The sequence below is a fragment of the Neolamprologus multifasciatus genome, chromosome 10 (assembly GCF_963576455.1).
Source record: "Neolamprologus multifasciatus chromosome 10, fNeoMul1.2, whole genome shotgun sequence".
NCBI classification, from domain to species: Eukaryota; Metazoa; Chordata; class Actinopteri; order Cichliformes; family Cichlidae; genus Neolamprologus; species Neolamprologus multifasciatus.
Window position 1 is genome coordinate 7,099,553 of NC_140448.1, and position 25,660 is coordinate 7,125,212.

Here is a 25,660-nt window from a genome sequence, read left to right on the forward strand (position 1 = left end):
ATGAAAAGGTCTGTCAAGATAGTATACAGATGGCCCCACATATGTTCTGTGTTCAGAGAGCTCTGGTGTAGCATACAAACTGCAAAAATATTCCTATAGTCAGATATAGAAAGCATATTGCATATTGAAGGAGCTCCACATTTCCCACCAGCTTTGGTGGAACCAATCCATAAGTGAAAAAAAAAAAATAGAGGCCATGAAAAAGAAAGTACTCAACTCTCGATTGCATATATGTTGATGCCATGTTACAAAGGTGCACTTGTTTTAATTTGAAGAGATTTACCTACCTGCTATACAATGCCTCTGTTTGGGGGGGGGGGGGGGGGGGGCAGCCAATCGGGAGACAGCTGGCTGAAAAGGAGATCAGCTAAAACATCTTGTTACAGCCAGTGGATAAGTGGAAAAATCTGCAGAAAGCATAAGACAGGAATGGGATCATTTTGAACTGTGAGTCAAGAATCAAAGTATGGAGCAGGGAATTGATATCATCAATTCCCTTTAACTCCATTTCTCAAAAATCTGCAAATGAATGCGCATTTTCACCTGAAAATGATGCAACTGGAACGCAATTCAAACTTCTGGGCAAACTTTTGATGACAGAAAATCAGGCAGAAATACAGCATTTGTGTGTATTTCATGTTTTCATTTGAGGAAGGTTACTTCCTCAAATGAAAACCAGTGGTGTCAGTGTAAAGACATCGTCTTTCCGTTGTAGTTTGGGGATGTCCTGTCATCACCTGCAAGCTATTCAAAGAGGCAGACAGGCAAAATATTGAAAGATCCCAGTAGCCTGAAACTCATAGGGGCTGCAGAGGGTAGGACAAATATTATTTGCTTTTCAGACAGGCAAAAATTCCCCTTTGGGGAAAAACCCCCCAAAACTTCACTATTATTTCAGTCTGGGCAGTGTCCTCTGAAATATCTCATTAGCTTAATATAACATTAGATTCCTAATGAGAAAGAGATTTTTTTCACTGTGTGGCCACTTTGTGAATATTATCCTTATTAATTGAGCTTTAAGTGCGTGATCCATCCGCTGCATGCATTGATGAGTCAGCCTTGGATGGGTTGCCAGCAGTGTTGGTCAAGTAACTTGAAAAAAGTAATCAGATTACAGCGCTGCCCATCTCTGGTTGCCAGCGACAATTTAACTCAGAGATCACAATGCTTGCATGGAAATAATGGCAATCTTTCAGCATTTAGTGATGAGCAGTACTTTGCATGGCAGCCGTGTGTGGATATCGTTTTCCACTGTGGGCTTGTTTTGTTGCATGTTGCATAATGTCAGCAGAAGACAGGCTGCAGTATAGACACAGCAGAGGCCTCCCCAGCGGCAACGTCCAATCAAGCAGACAGCACAGGAAAACCACTGACAGAGGTTAAGGACACAGCAGTGCAGCCTTCTTTCTTCTCTTTCTAAAGAAATGGCACGAGTCACAGGCTCTGGAGCAGAGTATTGAATGTCCAAGTGTGTGTTAATCTGTTTGGGATTTGAAATAATTGATGGCGGCGCTTTGTGCTTGCGGCTAAACAACTTCACTTAGCACATGACTAATTACAGACAGTGTTTGTCGGGATGTGACAGTCTTATACGCCTTTGCAATAATAGCAGAAGAGGTCAGTGCCAGCATTAATACAGCAGCTAGAGATAACCTTCAGTCCCTGCAGAGGACTCGCACACAATTAGCTGTGTGCCTTATCGGCTCAATGACAAGTCTCCCTTTCTGCTCTGACTTTTTCTTTTTATCACACAATTAAATAATTTAGTTGTTTTAACTTGAAAGAAAATAGATTCTCTGCCCATCCCATCTCCCCGGGAAAAAAAGGAATGATGCATTAATATAATGAGGAGGCTCCAGTTTAATGTAACGACAGATGTGGGCCAGGCTCTACATCTGGTGAAGAATTTAATTTGGAATGGGAGGGTCCTTTTGCTCTGATTTTCAGATGTTATCATTTCATTTAACCTTGCTGAGAATGAGCCTGCCTTTAATGGTGGGATGTGTGCATGTTGTGACATTTATGGGGAGGGCTTAGGTTTAGGTACCGCTTAGGTTATGATCCCAACTTCAAGTCCTGTTAAATATCATATGATGGGAAATGATTTGTAATTTGTGGTCACAATAAAGCAGGGTATACTTTAGTGTGGTCTAACCCTAACCCCTGCATTTCTCAGTCTGTTCCACCTTCTTTATAACATCTGCTTTCAAAACACAAAGATAGTGATTCTTCAGCTCAAAGCTTCAAATCAAGACCTCACAGTGGCAGCGTCTATCTTTTATACACAGTCTACAGCACGTATGGCGTTATCCATAGTTCTCCCCTAAGTCCATCTCCAAACCCACAACCCTGCTCTCTTTGTAGCCAAAGAGCTATGCAAATTAACATAAACGGCACATTTTTTTACTTAAGATGTGGGTTGCTTCATTTTTCTCTTGTCATTTAATAATTAAGTCCTTTAAATTTAATGTTCCATAAGTGCATGTGAGTTCTTGCTTGTGCTTTTGTTGAATCTGTGGGATGCATGAATGTAAATTACTCTGTAAGCACACAAATACACGCACATTAAGTTACATTTCATTTCACATCTAAATGAACTGTCTGTTATTCACAGAGTGATTCATATATCACATATTCCTGTCTTTTCACCAGTTGTGTGTTGCTGCTGTCTGCCTGAATGTCATTTTAAACACCCTTTTTAAAGATGAGAGCTTTTCTCCTTACCATCTTCTGCAGGCGAGCGTGTGCAGATGAGAGATTACTGTCATGGAATATCAAGCGCTGATTTACTGTATAATAGATTCAGAGATGATGCCTCCTGCTGTCCTGCCACCTGTTCTGTCACCCGAGAGCCGTGTTGCTACGCACACATCCACAGCTTGTTTACCAGCACACGGCACTCCAGAACACAAGCACATCCCTATTAACCAGTCAAAGACTACCAGGAGCAGCTCAAATGCACAAAAGCGCGAGACGGCACAGCATTAGCTTGTTCGCACACTCCCTGTGATTAGATAAAAGAAAAGGGAATGGCTTGTGACTGTAGCTCTGAGAATCTGTCCATCCAGCTTCAGTATCAACCTGTCTTGAGTCCTCAATGTGTGGCAGTGATGAAGTGCCTCAGCTGGCCTTCTGTGCCTCCGCACTGAAAAATGAAGTCATTAGTTGTAGAGGGAGAGGAGCTTAGGCTCGCGGGCACGCTATAAGCCCTTCCACTCTTCCTGTGCGCTCAGCACTGGCCTTAAAAGAACAGTCTGTCATAATCAGAGTCCAGTCCACACAACACTTCCACCAGATGCTTTTTTATTAACAAAATGACATTCTTACCATTTCATGAGTAAATGAGGCAGAAAGAGAAAAGATTAAGGAAGTCAAAATCAGCATTCAGTTTCTTCTCACACTAACCTTTGTCACTCATTTCTGTCTTTAAGCTGCTTATTGCTCCCATTGTTTTTTCCCTGTCACGTCATATGTTTTTTATATGACCTTTACAGTTTACAGCTTTAGTTTGCTCCACTAGATACGAGAGTGTAGACGAGGAAGCACTGTGTCTCCTAACCTGCCTTTAGGCACTACTTAGTTGTTGACTCACAGAGCTGAAGTTACTTCCAGTTCTCTCTCTGGCTGTGCATGTCCACATGTACCCAAGATCCAAATTGTGTGTGTACGTGCGTGGGTGCAGTATATTGGTGCGAGTGTGTGCAAGCGTACTGCTCAGTTCAGGCAGAAATGCTGCAGCCTGTCCAAAGATATTAACATCAAATGAAACGCTCACCTTTCAGTTTCAGAATGTTTGTGGCTTACTGCTGGTTCAGATAGTGTGATGTACTGACAACATTTATAGATGGGTACAAAATGGTCTTTGATGGGGATTTTTTTTACTAAATGTATAAAGATTACTCCCACTGAGTGAGAACCTCCCAAAACAAGGGAAAGATCTGACATTAAATGATTAATGTGAGTGAGACCCACAAGTGACAGCTTCTCTCATCCCCTCTCTCCGTTAACCTTTGGTCTTTTCATCTCTGTCTTGACAGATTCAGTAATCATGTATGATGCAACAAGGGTGCCATCTCCGAAAGATGGTGCAAACGGTTTGCCCCAGCCGGTTGTCCCCGGAGCAGGAGCGGGAACAGCTGTAGGATCTGGAGGGCCAACTGCAACTACAGTGCTGCAAGCTAAAACTGAAGAGGGGCAGCCAGTTAAGGAGGAGGAGGAGGAGCCCAAAGCAGAGCCTGTCCTGGTGAAGAAGCCCCACAGAGAGATTCTGGACCATGAGAGGAAGAGGAGGGTGGAGCTCAAATGTATGGAGCTCCAAGAGATGATGGAGGAGCAAGGGTAAGTAAAGAACAAATAGTAAAAAGACAATAGATAAGATAACAGTACTAAGTTGGTCAAAAATAACTTGATTTTTGACCCTGAGGGAATGATTATATAGGGTACAATGATAGTCCTGAGTGTTATATTATTATAGTCCTTTATTTATCATTTAATTTGTTTGGAGACCTTTTTTAAGTTATTTGAAGAGCTGAGTAAGTTTAGGTTGCCATGGTAAACACTAAAGTAATTTTTAGTCAGCACAGATTACACAGATTACAAAACAGAAGATAAAAATAAGGTTAACTAAATAAGGATACGGGTAATAATGTGCTTGCATTCATAGTTAGTCACATGTGTAGTATGAATAAAACCAGAGTTGTCGAGGCAACTAGATTTATTAAACTAGACGGGGAGCTGATTTGCTAGGCTTACAGTGCCTTAAGCATTTACAAAGTTGCATTAATAAAGAAATAACTCAATCTAAACCTAATCAAAGAGAAGTTTAATAGTTTGGTCTATTGATTTGCACCGGGCTTATTTGTTATAAGGTTCAGTCATTAGTAAGAAAATTCCCCAAGGAAGCCATCTGTTGAAGTCAAACTAAAATATTACCTGCAGAAGAGTTACAGTTTCAGTGGTAAGGCACAACTTTGACTTTGAGGGAAAATTGTTTCCACTTCCAGCTTGCATTTCACTTTTTTCAAGTTTTACTACTGCTCATTGGTCAGTTAGCTTAGTGCTCATTGGCCAGTTAGTGTTTGTCAGAACGTTGCCATCTTTAATGCAAACTGCAGGCAACTGTGGCAATCTCCTTATGAGCAAACTAATTTGTGAAAGGCAGCAGTCACTTGCCAACCAATATAAATATAATTTTTCCCTAGTTACGGTTGCTATGCACTCACCACCTGGTTGCTAGGTCTTTGTGACTGGGGCCAAAAAATATCATAGAGCTATTAGATGGGAGAATACTACAATGTAGTTGATATTTTATTTTCAGTTCAATACATGTTTTTCTTGGACAATTTTCTTACTAATGGCTGAAATTGAAAACAAATTAATTTTTAAGACCTAGAGCAGAGATTGCCAAGAGGTCTCTAGGCCTGTGTGGCTGAAGCCTTACCCCTTGAATCTAACAATCTAGCACCTAGTCATATATTGATCCAAGTTTTCTTTTTTTAAATTATCTCCCTTCGTGTTGAAGCATTTCTTTATTATTTCTGCAACAGTACTTTGCTGCTCTTGTTCTTGGCCGCTATTTTTTTCCAAGTCCTGTAATTTGACTCAATATGCTGGCAGCAGGTTGGCAATATGAGCTATGTCTTCTAAATCATGGGAGACAATTTTGTGAGCTAAACACACAAATAGAAGTGGAACTGCTAGCCTCATAGAGCATCTCGGCTCTTGATTCAGCTGAGCGAAAGGTTGTGTTTGGCTTTGTAAGGAAGCCCACATGTGATGCATGTGTATTCAAACTAGAGTCCAATCTGAAATGCTTGCGTAGGCAAGTCAGATGGAAAAAAAGAGTTGCTCTTGGGTTTTGATGTCAACTGACATTACCTTTTTCAGAGAAACGGTAGTTGTTTATCTGTTTTTCACAATGCAGTTATTGGGATGCTTGTTGGAGTGCAAGCCATAAAGGCTTGTGTAGCACAGAGCCTGACATTGACAGGTATGTACCTGTAGGGGTGCTGAGTTCACAAGCTGCACCAGAACATTACATTCAGACACCGTAACCTGCCAGAAGTCATTTTCATCATAATATTGGGAGGATGAAAAAGAAACTATTCTCTCTGGAAGAGTGGAGTAAACTTAAGGAGCTGTGTTTTTGGGAGGAAATGGTGCATAACAATGTGTTTTTATACTTTTATCAGCATGCTTTGGAAATGTTATCAGTCACAGTGCTCTGTCATGACACAATTGAATCATATTATTCTTTTATTCTCATTTTTAAAACAGGCATTATTGTGAGACAATGAATTAAACTGCAGTCCTTCTTGTAGGAGGTTGCTCTGAAACCTCTAAAGATAGAGCTAAAAATAACTGTTTCTTGGCATAAGAAGGGTTCAGGGTGCAGGACCTGGGTGCTTCCTGATTGGCCGGGTGCCCTAGTTAACATAATTGGCAGCGCTAGCAATCAGCAGCCCAGCGAAGAATCATGTATTTGCTTTAAGGTCTCCTGCTTTCTGGTTGGGTGCCTGTGGAGACACAGGGAGGTGTTGAAGGGCCTTGTCATGGGTGTCAGGGGATTGTACACTGTTCCCAAGCCAACAGTGTGAGTTAGTTAGGGAAGGTAATCATGCATGCATATAGAGATGTAGCAATTCAATCACCCACCCATTTCTGCTTCCCAATGTTGCCACTGACTTGAATTTTACTCAGCTAAATGTGTTACAGCCATAGGGATAGTCAGCTCAGAACGCAGGACAGCCCAGCCGAGTCCATTTCATTAGCATCCAGCAAAAGTTAGGAAGAACCATGGAAACTGTAGAGATGGCAGTCAGCCCTTATCCACAATCTCAGTGCTTCTCCCTGGCGTGTTTGCTCTCACACACACACACACATACTGTACACACATGCACACTGCTGCTTGAATAACTACAGCTCGCAGCCAAACTCCAGGCGAGACCATAATTAATGATGAGCTCTGTGATCCTGTGTCAGTGCAGAGAAAACTCACTTTCCCACTGATACCTCGTGACATTTTACTCACATCACATTTGTCATTTACAGAAAGCTGACTAATCCATGATGTATTGGGGAGAGTGATCCAATTGAATCAAAGGCAATCTAATTAGAGAGGGATTTTTTTTTTGTTTTTTGGGGGGGCTTAGTGTTGATATGAGAGGTGGCAGGAACATTTGAATGCTAGAGTGAGGAATCTTTTATCTGGCTAAGTATTTACATGAAATACATGAAACACATGCACTCAGTGTTTTTTTTTTAAAGGTGAAGCTGGATTGTACTGCCACTCATTTTTGTGCTCGTCCATTGTTCCCTGAGCGTGACTGCTCTTGTCAGCCTACGAGGTCTCATTAAGTCTGTAGGGTAATAGTAGAGCCACAGCAGATCGATGAAGCTGAAGGACAGCTACTGAGGATAGACAGAGGGGGTTACACACTTGCCATCTGTCAAGGTCTACTCATCTCCTGGCCTGGAGAAGATGTAATAGGTCCCAGTTTGAGAAAAGAGCCACGATGTCTACAGGAGTGGTGTAGTGGCACGCAGCAGCTTGGCAAATGATGACAGCACGCAAGGAGACAAGACATTCGCACTGACGGGCTCCACTGTGCTCATCTGACTGCACGGCCTCGGCTGGCACACGGTCGCACATGAAGGATGGCGACCACTCAGCTGAGTGTTAAAGCAAGCCCTGGATGGACTCAACTCATCTTGTTAAGCTATAATCAAAGGAGAATCCCATTTGGCAGCTTGGCTCAGCACAGCTACCCGTGCCTCTCCAATTTCTAATGTGCCTCTTTAAATGAGAGAGCGTGTGTGCAGGATTAAGGGATAGAGCGGGGGATGAAACACAGGGATAGAGAGGCAGAGCAATGCCAGGCATTAGACACAATTAAGATGGTGGCTGGAGTCTGTTTTCATTTGTAGTGGATTTAAGCCACGTCACCCTCGAATCCTGGTTTTGACTGAGGACGGGGTGAAGGATTAGGCTCAGGGGAAGGTTGGATGGCAGCGCCCCCCATCCCATTTCCCTAGCTTTGCCAGCACATGGCAAGACACTCCCCTCCTCCCTTTCCACACAGCCCCCTAGCTCCTCTCCGAAGATAAACCCAGGATAAATGGTCTGTCGTGAGTGATGGCCTCACCCCGGGAGCCAATTAGACAGGCTCAGCGAGTGCATTCATTTAGCTATCCAAGGCTTGGCAGCATCTCGCATTTATTGGTACATTGAGTGCTCCATCACTGCATGGTGCATCGCCTTTTCATGTATATGAGATGGGCTAGAGGTTACATATATCATATATGTGACATATGTCTGGAAGAGCACAAGAGGCACGGTCTGTTAGAGTAGCTCCTGTAGGCGATAGAACATAACTTAAGCTCTATCAGCATCCCATCCGTCTCCCATCAAAGAATATTGATGTACTGAATATGTCAAACTAATGCGTAGTGTCTACTTCTAATCAGCTCTAGGTGCCACATAATAATACGCCTGGCTGAATGATTTTGATCACAGTGGCTGCTCTGTATGCAAGGGTCCAGACTCTATTTCAGGGGTGTTTTTCTATGCTAACCGAGGCATAATAATCATGCATGGTTTGAACTCCTGTGGTGTCTGAGCCTTTAATGAGCTCTCTTCACAGAGAGCCCCCCCCCCCCACACACACACACACCCAAAAAACCCACACAGGAGCTCCAAGCTCCATATATGTGTCAGTACATATGAAGGTTGAGAGACACCAAGATAATGTTGAAAGTGTGTGCTAGGCTTGTGGATGCATCAAGATGCCGGTGCACAGCACTATGAGCCTTTTAAAAAGGAGACAAGAAATATGTCTTACCGCTTCGCCAAGCAAAAACAATAGTTGCGCTTGTGTATTGAAAAATGAATATCTGTTTTAAAGTCAAGTAGAGAGGTCTGGTCCAACATAAACAAAATAAGGAACAACACAGCTAAATTTGAGTATTATATGTTGATACAGGCATACAAGTGACCCAAGGCAGAACAGTAAGAAGAGGAAGCTTTATATTAGCTCAGAGCGAACTTGGAGCGTTTTGGCTGCTTCCATTGTGATGTAACATCTACAGTGACACTTTTTTAATTGCAAAAGATGTGAGCAGCCCGGATCTTATTAAGAGAGCTTCTCTCAGAGCCTTTGAGGCCAGAGCAAATAATTCTCTCTCTCTGCTCTGATGGAGCTTTTCCTGCAAGCCAAAGCCTGCGTCATAAGACACAAGACGATAAGTGTGTGTCCTGGAAGACCAAAAAAAAAAAAAAAAAAAAAAACACTGGATGGGAAAACATCTCAGGGTGAATGGCCCATTTTATAAATTGTAACAAGAGGGGCTCTCAAGGCAATAAAGAAGGTCTGTGCTAGACAAAACAACTTCAAAACCTGTTGTTGTAGAAAGTCTTAGAGAAGATGAGCAATCAGAAATGGTGGATTGTGCTGCTCCAGCCATTGAGCTGCTTACATTGTGGAGGAGGTGAAGAGGGCAGCTTTATAAAGTGGGAAAAAGGTGTACTTGTTCTTTGTTGCCCATTCTCTCTGGTTTATGTTAAATCTGTTATCTAACAGAAAATTTATAGCTGCAGAGAGCATCAATTTAAAAGCCTCTCTCCACTTGAGAGTTAAACTATTTCACTGTGGCACTCCGTAGGTCATTTTAATTCTACCCCTGAAATAGAAATGTGGGGGTGTTCAGGTTTGGCTTCCCATGTTCCCAGAGCCATTCAATCTTACTAACTTCACTGGCATCGCCTTTTTTTTCTGTACCTTTGCATCAGAATTGATGGCTGCAAAGTTTCATATGCATATAGCAGCACCTGGGGACGACTTATAGAGAAAAGCTCTTCAGATATCAAAGTCAGAGACATTGCCAGCAGTCAGGAATGAGAACACGGGCACTTCACGCAAAGGCACTCCTCATCAAATCAATGACTATCAGCATAAGGACAGTCTAGGGGCCAGAGCTATTCATTTTCCAGGAACGTGAGTTAATGAGTGAAATCTGTAAGTGCTCAGAGCTGTCTAATCACTCTAATCAAGTTCTTTAATCGTGGTGATTTTTTTTATTGCTGGGTGGCGGACAGGCCCCTTGCTCTGATCAATGTCCTAGGGCTGCTCGATTATGGCAAAAATGATAATCACGATTATTTTCACTGAAATTGAGATCTCGATTATTTGACGATATTTATTTAACAATAACAATGTATTGGATAATGACTTTAAAGATTGTCAAAAAATTATATAAAATAGTGTGCAAATACTGATAACAGTGCAAATGTTTGCAATATAAAAAATAAATGAAAAATGTAAACATCTATGTTTAGTGAACTTTGCAGTGTTGCTCTGTGGTGCAGCTACGACACTGTAGCAAAGTTTACACACTATATCTACTTGATCCACGTCTGACTCCGCGAACCCATAATGTTTCCACACCACTGAAGTTTTTTTTACCTCTCTTTTCAACCAACAGCAGTCACTCTCCTCTCCAAATAACTTCTGCTTAGCTTTCCGAGCTTCCCTCGGGTCCTCTTAATTGTTGCGACACGTGTTCGAAATGCAGAGAGGTGCGCTCGATTTGCCACACGGAGCAGCGCGAGAGTAAAGCACGGGGCAGGGGCTAATAATCGGCTCAGTCATTTTTAATGACCGTTGAAAGCCCAGATCGTAATCGTGATTAAAATGCGATTAATTGAGCAGCCCTACGATGTCCCCTGTCTTTTTCCGCCCAAATCACTGGAAGTTTGCATGCCATAGGCCAGTGGTTCCCAAAACTTTTTTTGCCAGGCCCCCTTTGTTTTACAAGAAAAATGTTTGCGCCCCCCCCCCAAACACATCCTTTAATCACACGCACCCATATTTTGCTCCACTGCGGTTTATTTCACACCTCAAACATTTAGTAAACAATTAAGTAAATACAATTAATCTGCAATAAATTACAGGTAGTAAGAAGATAAACTACTAACTCTTACACTATGTCCACACCTACACGGGTATTTTTGAAAACGCAGCTGTTTCTATGGTTTGGACCTTTCGTCCACATGTTAACGGCGTTTCGAATCACAGAAAACTGAGATTTTTTAAAACTCCTTTTTTACGTGCACGTGTGGACAAGGAATACAGAGTTTGTCAGGCAACGTCAAAGATATGTGCCTTTTTTCATGTCACGCTGTGCGCCACGTTATTGTTTACATGAGAAGAATTGCAGAATGGCAGATATTCAGATTAACAGTGACAGTATTTTGTCTCTATCTTCAGGTTTTACACGCTTACATACACACACGCAGATAATGTCCCTCCATTTAGAAAGGCAGAGGCATCACGTTGTAATTATTTTACGTGTAGTTGTTTTTTTCCTGTGTAATAATATTCAACATTGCTATCAATACATTTTTCAAAAAATGCCTCTCTGTGCAAAATGGGTTTAAAAACATAAACAACTGTGGGATACTGTTTGTCCGTGATTTGAACCGGCGGAACAAATCGTGGCAGGATCAGCCTGATATTATTTTTATCCCGCTTTAACTTTACAGTATAAAGAGCTAACATCTCCAAAATGTCAGGAGTAGTTAGTTATTATAACAAGTGTTTGTGAACTAAAAATCAAGAATGTGGGATACTGTTTGTCCGTGATTTGAAGAGCCCAGCGTGTGCTCCCGACGAAGGGAAAACCAATTATGCAGGGGAGACCTACCTGACGCATGTGCAGGTGAAGTCAAAGGGAAGATATGCTTCACCATATTTTCTAGTCTTTGGCTTAGAATGAAGTTGGTTTGGAAACATATTCAGCGATGCTTCATCTCCTGCTTTGCGTTTGTGTGGGAGCCCCGTCAAAAAACGTTTTTTTTTGTTTTGTTTTTTCCTTTTCATACCACGCTCCCCCCTCCCCCCCGCAATGGCTCTGCAGGGAGGGGGGGGGGGGTCCCACACTTTGGGAAGGTCTGCCATAGGCAGTGGGCCTTCACTAAATGGCCTTCGTTTGCATCAACTTGGCTAACTGGCTCCTGGACAGTCTCACCTCATATTCATATATGCAGAGAGATGAAAATACACAAGCGACATGCTCAGTTAAACAGTCATTTGAATTCAGTGTTGCTCAGCCTGGCTGGGAGTGACCAGCCGTTGCTCAGCACTGTGTCAGAACAGATGGTGTGCGAGGAAGAAATCAGCTACACCTTTACAGCTGCAAGAAGGGCTAATTGTGTGTAGAGAGAAGGAATGTGTTGTTTCAGTCTGCTTAATCTAAAAGCTTTTGACGAACATCTACACTGGAAGTCCCAGGCTTTTCTAACCCAAGTCAGCCAAGTGGAAGCTAAATTGGCTAGTCTTTTAGCATCAATTCATATGTAAATTAGGTTGTTACCTGAGAAGTGGGGGTGTGTGAATGATTGCTGATTTCTAACTGCCAACTGCCTCTTTGTTTGTGTGTGGGGGTGGGGAGCTGCTAAAAGCTGTGAACTTCCTTTTGTGTTGAGGTGGATGCAATTGTCATCTTGCGGGGGTTTACTAGGGTTCCATCACTACATGACTGCTGGTCAGCAAACCTGGGAAACCCACAGTATAACCCTAACCCTGCAGTATATTGCAAGTAAACCTGACAAGTTTGGGATCAAGTTTTGGGTGGCTAGCGACCTAAAATCCAAGTACATTTGCAATGTCTTCCCATATCTTGGCAAGGGAAGTACATTTGCAAGAGAGTTGGCTAACTCTCATATGGCTGGGAAGAAGGCAAGAAAAGAACAGTTTCTTTGGACACAACCCTCCACACCTAGCCCTGGAAAAAGAGCCATATGTCAGGTCAAACACAAATGCAAGAACAATCATGCCACTGTGCGATGTGTTCACTGCTACAGATACACATGTGGTAAATGCAGACTACAGATGCCATGGCATTGCCAGGATAGTGAGTGATTGCTGAAAATGTTGAAATGTACTCACTCACTTTTTATTATTATTTGTAAATATTAGGGGTGCAACGATACTCGTATCAATATTGAACCGTTCGATACAGTGCTTTCGGTTCGGTACGCATATGTATCAAACAATACAAAATTTTTAATTATTTTATCAACTTTTCTTCTGACGATGCTGTCTGTGTTGAGCGCTCAGTGGATCTGCGCTCGACAGTGCAGCCTAGGGGAGTAGTCGAACGCAGATTCACTGAGCGCAGGGCAAGCTAGCGAGACAGAAGTTTGCAACATGGCAAATTGAACCTCCCCCACCCTCATTCAGATGTGGCGTTTGGAACTATTTTGGTTTTCATGTGAAGTATGACCCTGAAGGTAAGCTGTCATGGACAAAAGTAAAACAGTATGTTGGATGTGCCACGCAATGCTCAATTACATTGGTGGGAACTAGTGTGTTAGCAGGTTAGCTCGTTAACGTGTTGGCCGTCCAGCCCCACGCACAGGGTGATCTGCGGTAGCTCGTTAACAGAGATTTGCCGTGTTGTGGCGTTAACTCATTTCAGATTAACGCTGACAGCACTAGTGGGAACACAACAAATATGACTGCACATTTACTCCGACATCATCCTAGTGCAAAGACAAGTGGAAGCAGACAAAAACAACAAGCACACATGCTACAAACTTTACCCGAGTCATTTAGACAGCCGTTAGCACATGATTCTCCTTATGGGGACCTGATATGTTTAACCACTTAAGCCCCACGCCCCAGTACGGGGCAAAAAGGAGGAAATCACGTCATATAAAGCATTTCTACAACCACCAAACACACTGAAAACAAGCGTGATTAAATGAGCAGTTACGTAAATGCGCAGAAGTCCGCTAAACAAACAAAACCGAACCAGAAATTCTTCAGACTTCGTGTAACCGGCTAAAGATGGGCTGGTTAGCTTCCAGAGCTATCACTGACTCCACACACCAAGTTTCACCACGATCAGACTAAAATTCACTGAATGAGCCACAAAAGAAGACCACAAAAACACACAGCGGCGCAAATGCGCTAAGACAGAAATTGGCTTACCGTCCTGATTTCCTCCGTTATTTTCGCCGGTAGCCGGTAGCCACGTGATTAACAGTAGTTGCCATGCCTACCTAGCCGCATCAGAGCAGTTTTCCGTCAACAACCTCCATTTTAGACCCACCTACAGACACGTGACTGAACAGACGCCACATGCAGTAAATTTGGGCCCACGTGGGTTTTGGCATCACAACGTCTGATTGGTTGAAGTGACGTGAACGTGGCATCGTCACTGTGAATCTATTGGCTCAAACATTAAAAATAGGTGTCAATCACGCAAATTGACCAAAAGAAACCAAAGTTACAGCCCCTCGGAGTTTAAAGGGCCAGAGGCCAATCAAACGCTCTATGCGCTGCAGAAAAGGGCCGTTGCCATGTAAATGTGTGGTTAATTCTTCAAAAATATATTTTTAAAAAAAGCATGTTTAGGCCTGTTAATAAAATTTATTAATTTCTGCTCTTTAATACCTAAAAAAAATCAACTGGCATGGTGTCCATTTGTGTGCCAAAATTGGACATTTTTGTACAACGTCTGGATATTCATGTATTGACAGCGCTGTAATTTTTCACTGTTTCACTTTAGAAACATAAATCTTTGCACAGATGATGTTTATATGTTGGTTACTGGATTTCTGGAACCAAATGTGATCTGAGGCATATTTTTCAAAGGGTTATATGCTAAAAATTCAAAAAAAAATTAGGCGAGGATAAAATCTACTTACTTTTTCTGTGTTCCAGTCTCAGTAACTTTGACACAGTAATATCTGATTCAATATTTACACCTCTGATGAAATTTCCCAAGTGTTAGCTTTATTTTGATACCAAGATTGTAAGGACAGAGTTTGTAATTGCAGAGAAATAATCAATTAAATTTGGGCATTACATTTTCGAGCAGGAAGCTCAGAAACCCCCTGGGGCTTAAGAGGTTAATATGCTGCTGAGAATATAGCCCAGAAGAAGTGTATAGTATAGCTTTTATTTTGGAAAGAGCCATTTCTCTGTAATAAACTCTCTTTTCCAAAGATGAGTGATTCCTCAATCAGATATGAATTTTTTTTATTACTTTGTTGTTTCAGCAACATTAAATTTAAAAACTGTACTTTTGAGTTAAAATATATATTTATAATTTTAATAAATGACAAATTAAAAAAAGCATGAACATTATTTGTTCAAATATGTAAATATGTGTACAAATGGTTGTTTTTTGTTTTTTTGTACTGTTTTTATCAATAAATTTCAGCAACAAAGAAAATACACCCATGTGTGTTGATTTCTCCCTAAGATGGCAAACTGAAACACAAGTTTCCTTGTGGCCCAGGAAACTAACCACTCCAAGTGACTCAGCATGGCCCCACCTTATTTACATAACAAAAGCAGCAGTTCACAGTTCAGTTCAGTTCAGTTCAGGATATTAGCTAAAAGCCTACCAGACATTTGGCTGGTAGGCGGGTTTTAAAGGTAGAAAAGCCAAATGGCTGCTCTCTGGGACTCTAGTAGTAAGTAGCCGTTTACACTGATTGATCTGAGCTCACAATAGATTTTTGTCTGTCTCTTGAAATGCAGCACAGAAGTCTGGTAATTTAAAAAGGAGTTTTTAACTTCTTTCTTTAAGCGCCCACCACTCACTAGTTTCCAGGAGGGATTCGGGTGCTGTGTGATTCAGGTGCTGTCTGAGATTCTGCAAGCCCCTACTTAAATCTCAGGCTCTTTGTTAAAGCATCACCACTGCTGTGTACACACTCTCAGACTTTGGTTCGTAAGCTAGACCGATCAAACATTGCCTTTGCTGTGCTTCATACTGTGAAGCTGCACTGAGCTTCAGAATAGAGCAATTCAGCAGGAGGAAAGAGAAGGTGGGGGAGGGGCAGAGAGGGAAGCAGAGGGTCTGCAGGTTTTTCCATTTCTTTATATTTTACTAGAAAAATTGGAAATAGGTTAAATGATTTATTGAAACATGCAAACATAAATGGAATTACATAGTATGTACAGTTGTGAGAAGTTATCCAGTCAAATCCTCATACTTTTTTCTGTTTCCTGTTTATGGGCTCAAATGCAATTTCAAAAAAAGACCTGCTCCTTGGTAGCAAAATATAAAGAAATGTAAGGTGGGTCAAGACTTTTGCACAGTACTGTATGTCATTAAGCACTTCAGCTCGATGAGTTCAAACTATTATTTTATCGCTTGAGCTAAGGTACCTGAGTAGCATCAGTAGCATCATCACCAATATGATCAACACAATATGAAGGAGAATGGCTTACTTTGGCTGTGGCCTCTTTTTGGGCCAGCACACATTCACTCTCCCCACCACGCTTATACACTCTTCTTCAATCTGCAGCAGACAGCTGGGAGAACACTGGGACTGCTGTAGAGTTGTCACGTAGTGGCTAATGTATGGTGATGGATCCGGAGCCATGAATGGAAAGCCATGAATATAAACTGTATGTTTGTGGCCTCCATTGTGCTGAGTTGACAGCTGCTGGGTTGACAGATTGCCGTACAGCAGGACCTGATGGCGCTGTCACACCGGCTGGCTTCTTCTCTGCTGGGCCATCTTCCAGCTATTTCAGCTCTCCATCGCACTTTTCCTAATCTCATTCTCCGCACCATCAGGGCACTGATAGCAAGTGGCTCAGAATACATGGTGTTGGCAGCTATATTTAATCTGAGAACGCAAACACTCATCTGATTAATGCTGTTTCCACGCTGAAATGAGCCACTGAATCCTTTTACAATCCAGCTTGGGAAAATGGTTCTGCCAAAAGATGCATTTGAGGCAAAGATGAACCTATTTCTGTTACTGAGGTCCATATCTGTAAAAAAAAAAAAATAATAATTCTAATGGAAGACCTGAGGACAGCAGAGAATGTTAATACTTTTAAACTTAAAGCGCTATCTCTACCCTTTTACTTCGGCTCACACCTTTTAGGTGTTTTTTTTACCCTGTTTTATTTATATATTGTGCTTTGTTATCTTATGTCTTCAGTTATACATTAACAGTCTATATACAGTGACAAATACCACTGGATTGCATTCAGCTTCAAAAAAAAAAAGAAAGAAGAAATATTACCTATTTTATTCTGTGATTTTTGTGTGGATTAATGAATGCATGCAACTGCAGAAAGTCGTAAGTCATACCACAGTTTGTACCGTCCCTTTATTGTATCAGCCAATATCACTGTTCAAACTTACAAAAATTTCTGATATATCGGCATGCTGAAACTTTACGAAAGCTCCTTTGAAATTTTATTTTTAGATTTTAAATACACTGATCTAACAGCTTTCATTGGTGCAAATTATGATTTTTGTAAACTCCTGCATAAGGGGTGGTATTATGTTTTTGAAATGTGCTTATTTGCTTTCTTGCACACAAACATGAGAAGAATGATAAAATATCAATATGTTGCATACAAAGATAGTAGGGGTGCAACGATACACAAAATTCACGGTTCGGTTCGGTTCGATACTTTGGTGTCACGGTTCGATACAAAAAAAATGTTCATGCTTTTTTAATTTGTCATTTATTAAAATTATAAATATATATTTTAACTCAAAAGTACAGTTTTTAAATTTAATGTTGCTGAAACAACAAAGTAATAAAAAAAAATCATATCTGATTGAGGAATCACTCATCTTTGGAAAAGAGAGTTTATTACAGAGAAATGGCTCTTTCCAAAATAAAAGCTATACTATACACTTCTTCTGGGGTATATTCTCAGAAGCATATTAACCTCTTAAGCCCCAAGGTTTCTGAGCTTCCTGCTCGAAAATGTAATGCCCAAATTTAATTGATTATTTCTCTGCAATTATAAACTCTGTCCTTACAATCTTGGTATTAAAATAAAGCTAACACTTGGGAAATTTCATCAGAGGTGTAAATATTGAATCAGATATTACTGTGTCAAAGTTACTGAGACTGGAACACAGAAAAAGTAAGTAGATTTTATCCTCGCCTAATTTTTTTTTAAATTTTTAGCATATAACCCTTTGAAAAATATGCCTCAGATCACATTTGGTTCCAGAAATCCAGTAACCAACATATAAACATCATCTGTGCAAAGATTTATGTTTCTAAAGTGAAACAGTGAAAAATTACAGCGCTGTCAATACATGAATATCCAGACATTGTACAAAAATGTCCAATTTTGGCACACAATTGGACACCATGCCAGTTGATTTTTTTAGGCATTAAAGAGCAGAAATTAATAAATTTTATTAACAGGCCTAAACATGCTTTTTTAAAAAATATATTTTTGAAGAATTAACCACACATTTACATGGCAACGGCCCTTTTCTGCAGCGCATAGAGCGTTTGATTGGCCTCTGGCCCTTTAAACTCCGAGGGGCTGTAACTTTGGTTTCTTTTGGTCAATTTGCGTGATTGACACCTATTTTTAATGTTTGAGCCAATAGATTCACAGTGACGATGCCACGTTCACGTCACTTCAACCAATCAGACGTTGTGATGCCAAAACCCACGTGGGCCCAAATTTACTGCATGTGGCGTCTGTTCAGTCACGTGTCTGTAGGTGGGTCTAAAATGGAGGTTGTTGACGGAAAACTGCTCTGATGCGGCTACGTAGGCATGTCAACTACTGTTAATCACGTGGCTACCGGCTACCTGCGAAAATAACAGAGGAAATCAGGACAGTAAGCCAATTTCTGTCTTAGCGCATTTGCCCCGCTGTGTGTTTTTGTGGTCTTCTTTTGTGGCTCATTCAGTGAATTTTGGTCTGATCATGGTGAAACTTGGTGTGTGGAGTCAGTGATAGCTCTGGAAGCTAACCAGCCCATCTTTAGCCGGTTACACGAAGTCTGAAGAATTTCTGGTTCGGTTTTGTTTGTTTAGCGGACTTCTGCCACTTACCTAACTGCTCGTTTAATCATGCTTGTTTTCGGTGTGTTTGGTGGTTGTAGAAATGCTTTATATGACGTGATTTCCTCCTTTTTGCCCTGTACTGGGGCGTGGGGTTTAAGTGGTTAAACATATCAGGTCCCCATAAGGAGAATCATGTGCTAACGGCTGTCTAAATGACTCGGGTAAAGTTTGTAGCATGTGTGCTTGTTGTTTTTGTCTGTTCCTACTTGTCTTTGCACTAGGATAATGTCAGAGTAAATGTGCAGTCATATTCGTTGTGTTCCCACTAGTGCTGTCAGGTTAATCTGAAATGACATTAATGCCACAACACGGCAAATCTCTGTTAAGGAGCTACCGCAGATCACCCTGTGCTGGGGCTGGTCAGCCAACACGTTAACGAGCTAACCTGCTAACACACTAGTTCCCACCAATGTAATTGAGCATTGCGTGTCACATCCAACATACTGTTTTACTTTTGTCCATGACAGCTTACCTTCAGGGTCATACTTCACATGAAAACCAAAATAGTTCCAAACGCCACATCTGAATGAGGGTGGGGGAGGTTCAATTCGCCATGTTGCAACCTTCTGTCTCGCTAGCTTGCCCTGCGCTCAGTGAATCTGCCTACTCCGCCTAGGCTGCACTGTCGAGCGCAGAGCCACTGAGCGCTCAACACAGACAGCATCTTCAGAAGAAAAGTTGATAAAATAAATTAAAAATTTTGTATTGTTCGATACATATGTGTACCGAACCGAAAGCACTGTATCAAATGGTTCAATATCGATATGAGTATCGTTGCACCCCTAAAAGATAGGTAGGCCAACAATGTTGGCATCATCCATCCATCGATCCATCTTTTTCCGCTTCATCCGGGGCCGGGTCGCGGGGGCAGCAGCCTAAGCAGAGAAGCCCAGACCTCCCTCTCCCTACCCACCTCCTCTAGCCTATCCGGGGGAACACCAAGGCGTTCCCAGGCCAGCCGAGAGATATAATCTCTCCAGCGTGTCCTGGGTCTGCCCCGGGGCCTCCTCCCAGTGGGACATGCCCAGAACACCTCGCCCAGGAGGCATCCTTGTCAGATGCCCGAACCACCTCAGCTGGCTCTTTTCGATTTGGCATCATTACTAAAATAAATATTGTATTACACATTACCCGTTACTTTTCTTAAAACTAATGCACTACGTTACTTAATTACTCACTGGAGAAAAAACCTTAGGAATGGCCTGAGGCACATTGTCGTCTTAGTTTCCTAATGAGGATACATATATGAAGGTTTCAAGCCTGACTGCTCATCACTGCTTCTGTTACCTGTTGAAGTTCAGGCTCGTTTTGGCATCTACAGCTATATGATCACCTGTGCAGATGATTGCAAAGAGCCAAAGCTCTGATGCCAGCATAATGCTATTGTTTCTGTACTGGGCGTAGTTTCTGTGCTACCATCTCTCTCTCATCCTTTCATACAATAAAATAAAAGTAATGTCCATATTTCCACTCCACAGTGACTTCCTAAGGTTGTTTAGGGACGTGGCTGCTTTGATTTCCTGTGCCATCACAGGAGGTTGAAACTGATTACTGGTAGGCTTCACTTATTCTAATTGAAATCAATTAATCTATTGATTTCTATTGAGCTGCCTCCATCCTCAAAGACCCCACATACCCTCAACACGGACTGTTCACACTTCTGCCCTCAAGATGAAGGTTTAGAAGTGTGAAATCCAGAACGTCCCGGCTCAACAACTCCTTCTTCCCCACTGCTATCAGACTCTTGAACAGCTGACCTACCACAATTGCAATTTGCACATACCTCACTTGTCTTTACTTACTTATTTTTGTAATTATTTATTTATCTTTCATTATTTTTATGCTTTTTTTTTTTTATCTTTTTTTTTTATCTTAATGTCTTGTCTTATTTTATCCTTATTTATCTTGTTGCTTCAACCCTACCCAACTTGGCATTTGTGTATGGACAGCAAAGGAAGAATTTCATTGCACAGAGAAATGCTATTTCTTCTGTACACATTACAATAAACACTTTGAATCTTGAATCTTTGAATCTATTATCTTTGTGCTGCTGGTGCCTTTTGGAGCATTTTATCTTACAAATAATATGGCTTGCAGTGTGGTACAGACCATCTGCAGGAAGGTTGTCCTTTAGTTTTCAGGAGTGAAATTCTAGTATTTTATTAGTCTGTTACTTAGCACTAATTGGCCGATCACCAAATATGAAAACACCACACACCAGTAGGTTTAGATTCAAAGACACAATGAATGCAGTTTTACGGTCAAGACAGGTATCTGTGTTTTTAGCTGTGTGGTAAATCTCGCTGGATTTCTGTGTGAGCACAGTGCTGGATCTCTTTCATTGTTCAATGTGACATAAACATTATAGTTGCTTATTAATACCAGTGGGTCCCAGTCAGTCTTCCTCTGTGATGTTTGGCTCTTGGCCACCATTTCACAGCTTTATTAATTCTCTCCCTTTTCCCTCCCACCTCCAGCCTTCTCTCTGGCTCTATAACTCATTACAGCTCATTACCACAGCCCAAGCTGAACTTGGAGATGGTTTAGAAGTTAGTGTGAATTTACCGGGAGATGGGCTTCGGCGCGCAGTGAAATTAAGAAGCCATGTCCTGTCAAGCACATGTTCTTGCACGGCTGAACTATGAGTATCTGTAGATTAAAACGGGACTTGTTCAGACAGGCTAGTTGAATTATTACTGTCTCCACCTTAGAGCTGTCACTGCTCCTAAAGGAGGCAGCCTGTAGTGCTACTGTGGCTGCTGCTTGTGAAATTTACAGACTGGGAGGATGTAGCCTAAAGCTGTATGCATAAACAGTTTTGCCTTTCTGATTTACTCTGTGCATTCGTATTGTTACATTCACAATGAAATTAGAGCGTCATTACAGCACTGATCATTTTGCTCCTCTTCTTTTGCCCCTACTAACAGCCACAGCCATCTAAAAAAAAAAGCCAAATATGTTAGATTAAAAAATATGAATACAAATCTACAATATGACCGAGACAGTAATTGATTTTTCTGTGCCTCTGCAGAGATCCTCATTATTCTGTCTGTGTCAGCTGATAGAGAGCTCCACAAGCTGCTTGCAGTTACTCTCAGCTCAGTTGCGAGTCACGGTGCTCACTTGCAGAATAAAACATGCAGTACCGGCCCGCCTGGGACCAGAGAGGTTGACGGTGAATCATCAGAATGTGCATCATTTGGCTGAGTGTAATTTTTGGTCAGGATGCGGTCAGAAGACAGCCTTTGCCATTTTTTCTGACTCTGTGTGATAGCGGGGCACAACACGCCTCCTACGCGAGCTTCTGGCAGTTATGAAAGATAACAGTTAGTTTTGCCAGTTCCTCTGCTGCAATCGGTGCTGTTATTAAAGGCTGCCGTGTCAGTGTTCACAGGCCTTCACATAGACTCTAGTTAACACTGAGAAGAATTCAGATTCATCCTTGTTCGCTGACTGCTGAACCCGCGATTCAAAGCTGTGGATTACTGATGAACATGTGTCTGTTAACTGTTGTGTTTTCTTATCCTCAGGTACACAGAAGAAGAAATCCGACAGAAAGTAAGCACATTCAGACAAATGCTGATGGACAAAGAAGGCGTTATCACCAGAGAAGGCTCCCACACACAACCAATGTAAGTTATGTCGTCAGCTTTGATATCTGTGACACGTGCATTAGAAAATCTACCACTGAAGGTCAGATTTCCTAGTGGTGCACTCTAGTTTAAAATCATCAGTCAGCTGCATCTGCATTTATAACCACCGATAAATGCAAGTAAGGATAAAAAGTAAGGAAGAGAAGGGAGAAGCCATGGTATGAGTGTTGATGTTACACAGTTTGACCACTATGTGAATTTGGTCACCACTTTTGAGTAGTGACCGTAAGAACGATACCTAAGATGCAAACGACAGAAATTGGCTTTCTCTGAAAGGTAGCTGGCCTCTCTCTGAGAGATTGAGTGAGTTCAGTCATTCAAGAGGGGCTCAGAGTAGAGGCCCTACTCCTCCACATTTAATGGACCCAGTTCAGGTGGTTCAGATATCTGACAAGAATGATGCCTCTTGGGCCTCTCCTGGGTGAGGTGTCTGGGGGCACATAGACCCAGGACCAGAAGCACTTCAGTGTTCCCTGGATAAGCATGAGGCGGTGGCTGGGCAGAGGGAGGATTAGGCTTTTCTGCTTAGGCTGCTGCCCCCACAACCCGGCTCTGGATAAGTGGAAGAAAGTGGATGGATAAATGGCCTGAGGGCAGTCTGCAACTACACTGCTGGCAACATCTTGTTTGGAATGGCACAAGCACAACAACCTGCAGAGTCAGGCAGAGCATAAATGGGTAACTTGTTGTGCCAATTTTTGCTACATTATCATATTATCTTAGTAAAGAATCATAAGTGCAGTAACTACACCTAACAAATGTTAAACCCGTTTATGCTTTATGTGTGACAGAAAAAAAATGGTATCGGTCTTCAAAATCCCAAAAATGAAGCCCAGTGATGCCCTAACTGTTCATGTCTGGCACTACCTAAAATCCTCTTCTAGTGTTTATTAAATGGGATGTTTATTACAGAGACTCGACCCGAAAAACTCGACCTCCAAGACCCCCCACACACAGTACCCACCCAGTTCTGATAGATCTGTTTTGCTCCTCTCTCTGTAGAGAGACTTTGTACATTTTCATAAATTAGGCCACTGTCCGTAAATTATAAGCAGAATTTTCTCCTCTCATCAATTTTATGCAATTCTGGTTGCCTTGCATTGTAAATTTGCCCTTAAGCTATAAGTCTTTGTCTTTGTACAATAATGTTTAACAGCTACTTGTGCCAGTCGGGTCAGAGAAGAAGAGAGGAGAGGGGTGGATGTTTCTGCATAAAATTTATATATTTCATTGTTTTTTTCAGAGGATTGTCCATGCATAACCAAAGAATGTATTTATATTCTTTCACAGCCTATCTCACCTCCATTTTTTGTTCTCGCAAACACATTGTTAGCAAAGTCATTAGGCATCATCCTTGATGATAAATTGATTAGAAAATGAATGCAGATGCTTCATAATAAATGAAACTACTATAACTAGGCAGCAATAAATAGCAAATGCTAACAGAAATTGATTTTAAAAGAGGTCATGAGAAATGGCCTGCAACTCAAATAATACCTTGAAGCTGTTGGTTCCAAAGAACGTGGACCGTAATTGCAAAAGTGCAATAACTTTTAATGGCTTTTGACTGGCACTGCCTTTCTGTGAATACACAGGGAATAGTTAAAACCCTGGTGCTTTGAAAATAATCAGTAGCATTTTAAAGTCTATTCCAAACTCTGCTGGAAGCCAATGAGGCGAAGATTGGCATGATAATTGTCAATTTGTTTAGTGCTAAGCCTCGTTCAAGCTTTAAGCGCAAGGTGGGAGGGAGAGTGCCTCTTCTGAGGCAAGCAAGGACGGAATTAAAGCAATCAAAATGAATGAATGTGTAAAAAGACTTTGTCCACGTCACAGAAAGACACAATCACAAAGACTGGAACCTTGAAATACGGGAGGAATGGCAACAGCAGGATGTGGGTGTGGAGGCGTTCCTGACTCAGTGTTCTGAACCTGTGAGTGATGGAGAGAGGCATGGTCGTGGTGGCAACCTGTCCTGCTGTCTCTGAACTAATGACTGTTAATGACGCTCATGCTTCCTGTCTCGCAGTTGCGACTACTGATTCTCCCTCCTCTGCATGTCAGCTGTTGTCTGACATTTAACTAAACCACAGTGAAATGAAGAAGAAGGCTAGGGAGGAGGAGTTACCCACAGCCGTGATGTACAGTAAGATGAATGAGATTAACCTTTATGGTCCAAAGACGGCAAACTATAAAGACACAGGAAACTCTGCATGCTTTGCTTTTCACATTAGTTCACTCTCAAGGGCACTTGTGAGTCAGGTCAATTTAGGATGTCTGTGCTCGCCTGAAATTCTGCAACATTCCCTCTCTACAAAGGAAAATTGAAGAAGCTTGTAATTTGCAGGGTTGTTATCCTCCCACTCTTCCTTATTCTTTTTGCTCACCCAGGATTAAAAAAAAAAATACACGCAAGCAGACCTCTGTGTGAAGTAAGCTGAAGTGAAATGCCTCTTTAGACATTAACATGCCTTAATTAATCTGTAGGTTGACCCCTATTGATACTAACTACTAATAAAAAGCAGATTAGAAATATGTTCTTTAATAAATATATTAAAGTTATAACGTTAATACAGTCACAGTGATAAACAGCCAGCACAGACTTGCTAGAGTAGTATACATAACTCTTCCTGTGTCCTGTGTTAAACATGTGTGATGTGTCCTCTCCATTAACGACATCTGCCTCTGTCCTTCCTAGTCAATATGCGTTATAAAAGGGAGAAAAAGAAAAAAGCTACATTTTGCAGAATATTCAATCATTTTAACCTTGTTATTTTAGACTGAAGTTATAAACACAGCCTATGAGTTAGTTTTCCTTGAATATGAGAGAGGAGGCATCTAATGCAGCTTTTTTGTTGAATTTTGGTGGAGCTGCTACCACTGAAGCCCAGTGATGCCCTAACTATTCATGTCTGCTATTATAAAACTATTATTGGGGCTAACCAATAGAAGTACACCACTCAAAGCCTCCAATGTTAATCATGAACAATTAGCAGATCAAATCAGCTAACAGATTTGAGATTATGTGACTAGCTTATAGCTGAGCTGTGATATGCAAACTGTTGCAAAGTTTACAGCAAACATTTTGGCCATTTTTTGTAACAGCATGCAGTCACAATGGTGACTTCTTTGACACAGTCTG

The 25,660-nt window shown here is 41.5% G+C and overlaps 1 protein-coding gene across 4 annotated transcripts in view; it reads left to right on the top strand.

Annotated features, from left to right (window-relative positions):
• srrm3 (serine/arginine repetitive matrix 3) overlaps positions 1–25,660 on the top strand; it is a 115,735-nt gene that overhangs the window by 48,783 nt on the left and 41,292 nt on the right. For 3 of the 4 annotated variants that reach the window (XM_085173652.1, XM_085173651.1, XM_085173653.1), the window contains 2 exons: positions 4,038–4,338; positions 22,396–22,497. In XM_085173652.1, the coding sequence (XP_085029778.1) occupies positions 4,049–4,338; positions 22,396–22,497 (392 nt within the window). In that variant the 5' untranslated portion in view covers positions 4,038–4,048. The other variant, XM_085173654.1, reaches the window with a different exon arrangement.